The sequence below is a fragment of the Octodon degus genome, unplaced genomic scaffold (assembly GCF_000260255.1).
Source record: "Octodon degus isolate 3935 unplaced genomic scaffold, OctDeg1.0 scaffold00072, whole genome shotgun sequence".
Lineage (NCBI taxonomy): Eukaryota > Metazoa > Chordata > Mammalia > Rodentia > Octodontidae > Octodon > Octodon degus.
Window position 1 is genome coordinate 7,506,600 of NW_004524648.1, and position 9,385 is coordinate 7,515,984.

Below are 9,385 nucleotides of genomic sequence, written 5' to 3' on the forward strand. Positions count from 1 at the left end.
TTTTTTTTGGAACCGGGGATTGAACTCAGGCCCTTGTGCTTGCCAGGGAAGTGCTTATTCTACTGAGCCATCTCCCCGGCCCAGCATTTCATTTAGGGTGGTCGTGGCAAAGCCATAGCATGCCTGCCACAACAGCTGTTTGTATCATTGAAAGCTGTAAAATCTTTGCCATCATTTCTTTAGGTTGTAACCTCAGGGTTTCTGTTGCCTTATGGATTTTTGCTCTCAGGCCTGCTGAGGATAGGAAGGGAAAGCTAGTGCTTTAGAGGCATAAGAGAAAAGGTTCCTCTTGAAAAGAAATGTGACACCAAGGCTTTCTCATTTAAAATAATACTTCATACCAGTACAGGATAGATTCTGTCTCCACACATGCAATCCGGATGATAATCCGAGAGCTTTTCTGATAGGGTGTGGAAACAAAGTCCCTCACCAGCTTCTAGAGACATTTGTAGATTTAATTTCAGAGGATAAAATAGAGTCCTGCCAAAATTCTTGGAAGAGAAAATTATGTTTAGAAATTTAAATGCCAGACCCAGATAATGTGATCATTCTATATCATTCAAACTTTGCTTTTTCAAAAATTTTGGTCTAGGGGCCGGGGAGATGGTTCAGTAGAATAAGCACTTCCCTGGCAAGCGTAAGGGCCTGAGTTCAATCCCTAGTTCCACCACCAAAAAGATTAAAAAAAAAAAAAAAAAGACACAAAAATTTTGGTGTAAATATAATGCATTTTCATTGCTTTTTAAAAATAATATTTTTATGTGTTTCTTTTTTTATCCTGACAGCAAAGCATCTTGCTTTGCTGTAAAATTGAGCTTAAGAATTCCAGTCACACCACAGTTATAGATACGTGATTTACAGGGTTTGGTCACAAAGTAGGAAATGAACGCACAGACATAAGCATTAAGATGAAATGCAGATTGAAGTTAAGGGAAGTAGAATATCAGCCTCTCACATGCTAATAAAACTTTGGGTTATGAATGACAGAACTCACGGGTCAGCCATCCTTCAGTGTTTGTAATTGCAGGCTTATTAAGAAAGATAAAAATTCTGAAAATTAGAAGGAATTTTTTTTTTAGAAGGAATTTTTTAAGTGACCCAAAATCCTACCATTCTAAGATAATCATTGTTAACATCATTTTTGTCTCCTTCCAGTTTCCTTTTACATAGTTGAGGTCATAGTACATAGACAACTTTAATAAGAGACAAGGCTTTTGCATTATATTTTGTCTTCTAAAGGAAATTTGCTTAATAAAATAGGATAATCTTAGTATTTGAAGAAACCTTCACCTTAGTGACTTACTCTATAGAACTATAATTTATATAATTTTAATGTTAATACTATAGAGCAGGCTTTTGTGTCCAGGGAGCACTGCCACCGTGCAGTGTCAGGATTGTTTTCCTTTCACAGTAGAGCAGTAGCCAGGCCTGCACCAAAAGCAGATACACAGCGAGGAACACAAGGTCGCAGGTGCCGCAGAGCACCACTGGGCTTCCTAGTGGGCATTTCGTAAGTCTTTCCTGATGAGCAGCTCTGGAGTATGTCACACATCTCAATTTATTAAGTTCCTACTTCTGCCTTCATAGTTTCTTATTAGGAAATACAATTCAAGAAGTAGATTCTACTAAGCAAATGACCCCAGATAAGGAAATACAGGGCTTGACCTTAAAAGGGCACCTGCAAATTTAAAGAAATGAAAGGCCAAATACACTGACAAGTTTATGACAATTTCAGATGCAGGAAACCAAAGAAAAAAATTGTTTTCTACTAAAAATGTAACACCAATCCCCCCCAACCTGGAGATACAAGTCAGATGTTTTTGAGATCCAGCTATCTCATTTTAAAGTGGAAGCATTCAGCTCAACCCATGATTAATTAAAATAATCAACTGGATTGCAAGTACAAATAAAAAATGAACTGCTTCTAGATGCTTCCCTCTTGAGAAAATAATAGCATGTATATACAAGTTGTGGTCGTATAGCCAAGAGTTAATAACTATAATAGGTATCCTTGGATGCCTACAATACTATCGATAACATAGGAGCCTGAGGAGAGAGCACCACAGGTCTGAGACCAGCTTGGCTGGAGTTTAAGACCAGCCTGAACTACATAGAAAGACACTGTCTCAAAACAAACAAATGAAAAAAAGGTAAGGAGGTACAAAGTAGTCCTAGCAGGAGACAGAGAAGGAAGTGCGCAAAGGTAGTACTGGTGAGAAAAAAAATGTGGATTGAACTGTATCTTGTAGAAATGGGCCAGGCAGTTAAGACAATCTGCTTATTAAGCATACATCGTGAGGAAGTTCAAGGTAGCCAAAAGATTTTGAGCAGGCTTCTTTTAACTTTGCTGCTACTTTTTTTAATACCTATGGGAAAGATGCATACAAATACATGGAAAAGAATAAGAACCGCCCCGAGTTGTTACCTGAAGACAAGTCCAAAGAACATTGTGGTATTTTCTGTCACTTACCTTTTTAGGATATGAATTTTCAGATTCTTAATGCTGGCTTAGCTGTGCTTGCCTCCTGAGAGTTGATGCTGATATTTTGAATGTTCTGATGCCTCCCCCATGCACATTTTCATAAACACTGACAAATGCCTGTGTTCCTTTAATAAATTCAGTACAGCAAACCTCCCCTGAACCTGCATAAATCAGGCCGTGATTCTAGATGTCACTGAATTCAGAGCTGAATCCAAACGAAAAGATGTTGACCCTTAGCGGGAGCTCATTCCAAATCCATTTCTGTTCCTGGGCTGACAAATAAATTCATGCGTCTATAACATGATGAATATTTCTTGATTTGAAATACTCTTTTCTACCTAAAGTGAAAATTTCTATGTTCCCAAATTTAATGATTATTTTAAAATGCAAATGGTATAAGTTAACTTGAAAAAGTACAGTGTTCAAGAAAAGCATATTGGCAAATGTTTTCCCAGCCTTTTTCCCCAGTACACATGGGTATTTTTCCCCCACTAAAAGACTGATCAAGGGCGGGGGAGATGGCTCAGTAGAAGAAGCACTTGCCTGGCAAGTGCAAGGGCCTGAGTTCAGTCCCCAGTTCTGCAAAAAAAAAAAAAAAAAAAAACAACTGATCACCTTTCTATATCAATATCAACCAATCAGTACTTCACATTTTGATGCATACTACTAGAATGTTTTCCCAATAATTATGCTTAAGGTGAGTGTACTGAGTCTAGTTTTTGGGTTTTTTTTTTTTTTTTGGGGGGGGGCGTGTTTTGCAGAACCAGGGATTGAACCCAGGCCCTTGCACTTGTCAGACAAGCACTTATTCCACTGAACCATCTCCCTGGCCCCTCAGTCTACTTTTGAGAGCAGATTTTATTAAAATTAATAGGCTAAAAAGTACAAAGATCATAAATTTACAGCCTAATATACTTTCAGTAAGAAAGCATACTTGAAAAATGCAACATTCAGGGTCAGGGAATATGGCTCAGTAATAAGAGTACTGTGTAGCATAGATGAGGCCCAGGATTTGATCCCCACACCACAACTGCCCACCCAAGTGGCATTCAGATCAAGAAAGAGAATATGATCAACACAAGAAGCCACCTTTGTATGGCCTTCAGCCACTTTCTGTGGGTCTTACCACTATTCAGTTACTTTGTAGTTTGTAATTTTTCCATCTGATGGCAGGGGTAAGAAAACCTTTTTTGTTTCTCTTTTCTGAAGTTACTACTTATCTATAAAATTCACTGTATGGCCCAGATTTTTGAAGTTTACCTTCAATGAAAAAAATAAATAGCATCTGATAAGATTGGGAAGTATTCAGTTACTTACCATAATTGAAAAGATTCTAGAGTATAATCTTTCTAAAATATTATTTACTCAATAAATGCTTGAGTTCCTTTGGACCAGGCACTGTGATTCAAAACTAAAAAGCACCCACCTTTCTTTGAAATGGTGAATTTGCAGAAACAGTAGTACTTTTTGCTACTGGAGGGCTTTTTGTTTAAGTAAAGATGTGTGGCTAGAAACTGACCTCTGCTGGCTACTCTTGGTATAATGCGAGGGAGGAGCACTGGCTATACTTCTAGCCTCTCAAGCCTGCCTGCTTCTAGCTTTTCCTTGCAACTTCTCTTTTCTTTCTCATGCTATTTTTCTGCATTGATAGTAAATTTGGCTCAGTAAAGTGCAAGTTTTTCTGTATGACAACGCCTTTATAAGCTGTTTGGCTATTAAAATGAAATATACAAAAACAGTTCACCATATTGTATCTCATACACAAATAATGAGCTTCAGTCCTGGGAGCTTAGCACCCAAAGAGAGGGAGTAATGGCTGCTCTGTTTCTCTGCAGGAATCGACAAGGAGAACGTTGAACTCTCCCCCACCTCTGGCCACTGTAACAGTGGACGAACTCGCCACGGATCCGCAAGCCAAGTGCAGAAGCAGAGAAGCGCTGGCAGTTTCAAACGTAATAGCATTAAGAAGATCATGTGAAGCTTTCTTTTTTTCATTTTTCAAACCAGCATAATATGGGCTCTTCACTGGTGACCTCTGCCCTGATCGTGCCCTGACCCCATATGTTGCAGTGCTGCACTTCACATTTTATAACGGATCCATCTAGTCTGCCATGTCGCCAAATGATCAACTCTTGGAAGCATTGCCTAAATTTAATGCTGCTTTTTTTTTTTTAAATTTTTCCTCCTTTTGGTGTGTATCTGGTATAAGCAAGTGTTCAGAACAACTGCAAAGAAAGTGGGAGATGAGGAAACTTGAACCGAGATCATCCGGATTCTGTAAGAAAGGATGAATTCTTGAATATTGCTACTACTGGTCAGCTATGAAAGTCATTTGCACAGAGTCTGCCTTCTTTATTTTTCTCTCCATCATACAGAGTAAAGTTTTAGTCTTGCTTACACACTTTTCAAGATAAAAGTTTATGGGACAAGTAATATTATAACCCCAGTACTTTTAATCTGATATTTAGCTGTGGACTTTTTTTTACCTTAGAAACTGAAGGAACCACAGAGGTCAAACCTTAGTGACTTCACACCATAAAGCCACAGGCGAGGTACTTTGGGGCATGGGAGGGACTAATATTTCGTCATAGATTCTTAAATACTAATGTTTGAGGATTAGCAATAATTATGGGAAAATGAGTGTGACCACATATATATTAACAGTACTGAATTAAAGCGATGGGTTCTGAGGCCTTTTCCAAACTCAGTCACCTAAAATAGTTCTTTCTCCAGTTGATTATCCTTTAATTTTTAAATATTCTAACAGTATTCTTTTGTTTTTGGTTTTTGTAAGCCAAAACTATATTAAGCATAGTAATTATACTTTTCTTTGCCTCTTCCTCTTCTTTCCAGATAATTCTGAGCAGGGTAATTAGCAAACAAAGTATTGAAAATTGTTCTCATAAGGTAATTTTCACAGATGTTTGCATTAGCTGCATAGCAAAATGGAATGGTACGCAATTTTTAGAGTAGCTGGTAAGTTTATTTTGTTAAATAATTTCCAAGAAGCAGAATATGCTGTGTCATCATAAATTTCTTTGACAAGATGTATTATAAAAATTCTTTAATCTTTCCCCTCTCCTCCAAAAATATCAGGAATGTCATGAAACATTTGGATTCTATATGATAGAATTGCATCTAATCACTGTGAAAAGTCTGGTCAGCCTGAATTAGTGTGACAATTGTGGATCGTTAGAATTGCTGCTATACTGAAGGGGATGGATTTTCATGGCATAGGAATCTCCCCAGTAATGCAGATCCAGTTTATTGTGGTACTTGCAGTGCAAAAGCAATTTTACTTCAGCAAGCATATTAATATCTGGATGTTCTAACTTAGGACTAAACTATATTTATTTTGAAAGGATAGCCTCCCTCCTGCCAAGTTCTTTTTATATGTGAGGATGTAATGGCTTTGGGAGGGGAAAAATGAAACCAAGGGGAGAAGGGTTTCCTGTAGGGTTAATTCATTAGTGGATTTCAGTAAATTAAATTCCACAGCTAAGTCAGTAAGTAATGGTACATTTAAGTGTTCTAATTAATAATATAACACATTTTACACTTATCCACACAGTAACAATGTAATATGTTAATGTAAATAAAATTGCTTTTGATATTCAGAAATAACAAGAATTTAATTTTTTTATTTTGTTTACAGACCTGGGAAAAGAACCATTTGCCAAAATAAAAGGAAAAACAAAATCTTTGGATTAATAATGATTTAAACGTAGAGTTGTTGGACAATATTGAAGACAGGTGCAATTAATTAAGCTTTGTTTTTAATTATTGTAGAGGCTGCAGTAGAGTAAATGTTTATAGTAACAGAGCAGCTGCGATCGTAAAGAAGCTTAGCGCTGACGTAGAGCTAGATCAGCGATGCAGCGCCAGCAACGCCGCGCTCGCGCACGGTCGTGCTTCCGGGGTTTGGTGGTGCAGCTTCTGGGCTCCTAGCCGCAGGCAGGGAGAGCCTTTAATGATGTTGGTTCAATATTTTTACCATTTTTGTTGATTTGGTGCATATGATGATGGGGGTTATGTATTTGCTTCTTCCATCAAAACAGAGAAACTTCCAAAGGTTTACTATTAAAAAAAAAAAAAAAAAATACCGATTTTCCATAAACAAGTTTACGAAAGTATGATGTTTCTTAAATTATTTCCCTCTAGTGTAATGAATGAAATGCATCCACTTGAAGTACCTCATGAAATGATCAGCGTTGCACAAATCAAAATTGAGCCTTCTTTGGACTGCAAAAATGCTTTTGACCAGTATGTATTGGGAATTTGAAAAGTTAACTAAAGTTGAGAATTTATCTTCTTTAAAGAACTTCTGACTTTTGAGGGAAAAAAAGCTTTCCGAATAAAATGAAAATGAGCTAAATCCTTCATCCATATATTTCCCCAGAGAAATGAAATGTGTTTTTAGTCCTTATACTTGTAATTTAAGAAAAATTCTGAAATTTAGAACAAGTAGCCCATTTTATATAGTTTGATGTAAGATCTGTCATTTGTTTTGGGTTCGTAGATGTTTCCTCTGACTTTTTAAAGAGGAAAACAGTAACTTGGTCATGTTGTTGTGCGCCTGTCCTGGGGCTGCCTTTCTCTGCCAGGACGGGTACAGACCCTGCCCTCCGACAGTCACTCAAGCCTGCACCTTGCTGAGCCAGGCACCAGGATACCACTTGGGACAGTCAGCCTCACCCCATGGACTGAAGTCCTAGTGGTGGAGACAGAGTGTGAGCTGGCAATCCTGCTGGTTTGTGTGTTTTGAAGACTTTCAGTTTCCTTTAGGGTTTTTGTTGTTTTTTTAATTTTTTAATCTGTGTTTTGGCTTTTGTTTCTACTTTTACACACCCCCCAGGCATAATGAGGCATGTCTTATTCAATATTATGCAATGGACCTATACAAAAATTCACTTAGTGTCAGCCACACCATTTTTTAATGCAGTATATTCACCTGTAAATAGTTTGTGTAAAATTTGACAGAAAAGTATATTTACTACACTGTAAATACATGTGATGATATATTGTATTATTTTGCTTTTTTGTAAAGCAGTTAGTTGCTGTACATGAATAACAAAAATTTGATTATTCTTGTGTTAGTATTGTTAACTTCTTCCTACGACTGCGTTACGTCATTTAAAGAAAATGCTATGTATTGTAAACTTAAATTGTATATGATAATTTACCCTTCTTTCCATGGGCCTAAACTTTGACAGTTCCATGTCTATAACCTTGTTCATATTGTAAGCAGTTGTATGCCAGCAGGAAAAGTACTGCCCAGCAGACAAAATCGATTACTGTAGGGGAAAGTTGTAGAAACCTGTCTCAGATCATTGTTGTCCCCTCCATTTGCCTCCGTGTATGTACTCCCCTCCTCCCTTTTTTAAAGTAAAATGTAAATTCAATCAGCTCTGAGATGTGAGAAGTGATTTAATTTTTTCACATGTATCAAATTCTGTTTTCTGCTTTTCCCTAATCCTCCCTGACGCTTTGACATTAAGGCCGTTTTCTTTCTTTTCAGGATGTTCTTGGGTCTCCCCCTCACCCATGTGGAAAAGATGCTTCTATTTCCAGACTGTCTCTCTAAAATAATTTTTTTTTTAATTTTATTTATTTGTGTGTGTGTGTGTGTGGCCAGCTCAGCCCACCAGGAGGCGGGGCGGGCTGGCATGTGGTGCTGGAGGATTGAACCGTGGTCCCTGTGCTTTGCTAAGCTTGTTCTAAGTAGGTGCTTTAGACCACTGAGCCATCTCACCAGCCCCTCTAAAATAATTTTGGTGAAATGTTTTTTAAGGCCTCCCAAATTCAGGGATGATTCTAGTCTCTAGGGTAAGCTGGCCTATTTTTACATAAGCGGTCAGCTAGAAATGCCAAGACAGCTTGAGATGAAGCAGTCAGAGGGCATGTGTTAGGTCCCCACAGTTCTCTAGCTTCTTGCCTCCCCCCTCAGGATCTTCTGTGACACTACATGCATGCTAACAGCCCCCTCTGAATTTTGCTGCTTCATTTACCCTCATTATTTGGGCTCCCCTCTTCTCCTAAGGGAAGAAGAATCCACCCTAGAAAGCACATGGACAAAGAGCACTTTCCTCAGAAGGGCAACAGTGTCACTGAAAAAAGGACTGAAAAAGATGTGAAAGACACCTGCAGGCCACAGGAAGTGCTGGTCCATTTATGGCAAGCCTGAGGAGGCAGGTGTGCCCACCTGGAGAGCTTGTGGCTGTTCTGGGCCTATCCCAAACCTCACCGCCGAGCTAGAACACCCTCTCCACGGGCGGAGCCCTGTGAGAGGTATATGGTTAAAGCTTCTTGAGCAATTTTTCTGACCATCCAGGTTCCAAGACCACTGGAATGGAGAACTGGAAACTCAAATAGTGCAAATAGCTTTTTTTTTTGCCCCTATAACCTAAGTCATCTTCCTCAAAACCGTAGCTGCCAATTTAAAACAAGCCTTTGTGCAATGTTGGTGATGTTTCCATAAATATTAGGGCCGCACTATAGCAACATAATCATTGTTGGTTTGAAACGCACATTTTGTTCTCTTAGAAGTGCTGGCTAATCGTAAGTGGAAATGTCATAATGTAATGTGGAACTGTAATTTTAACAATTAGGTCTGGCTTTTTTAAAACGTTCTAAAATCCCCTTTATATTCTGTGCATACGTATATCTTCAATGTGCACATACGTACATATTTAAGGTTCTCATACTGTGAGATCCTTAACATGCTGTCTGCATCTGGGACAAAACGCCCAGCAGGTTGTGATAAAAGGACTATGCACGCCTCTGCGGTTTCAGGGTTCCGAACCCCCCCAGCCCTCCTCAGGGTCGCTTCCTCTGTGTAAAATGAGGAAGACATGCGGAATCTGAATAGGACCTTTTCTGTTTCTAAATTCAGAAAGCATTGCC

The 9,385-nt window shown here is 38.5% G+C and overlaps 1 protein-coding gene across 6 annotated transcripts in view; it reads left to right on the forward strand.

Annotated features, from left to right (window-relative positions):
• Nf1 (neurofibromin 1) overlaps positions 1–7,892 on the forward strand; it is a 307,973-nt gene extending 300,081 nt beyond the window's left edge. For 5 of the 6 annotated variants that reach the window (XM_004635435.2, XM_023719976.1, XM_023719978.1 and 2 more), the window contains one exon: positions 4,318–7,892. In XM_004635435.2, the coding sequence (XP_004635492.1) occupies positions 4,318–4,460 (143 nt within the window). In that variant the 3' untranslated portion in view covers positions 4,461–7,892. The remainder of the gene's footprint in view (positions 1–4,317) is intronic. The other variant, XR_002821949.1, reaches the window with a different exon arrangement.
• Positions 7,893–9,385: the final 1,493 nt, after the last annotated feature.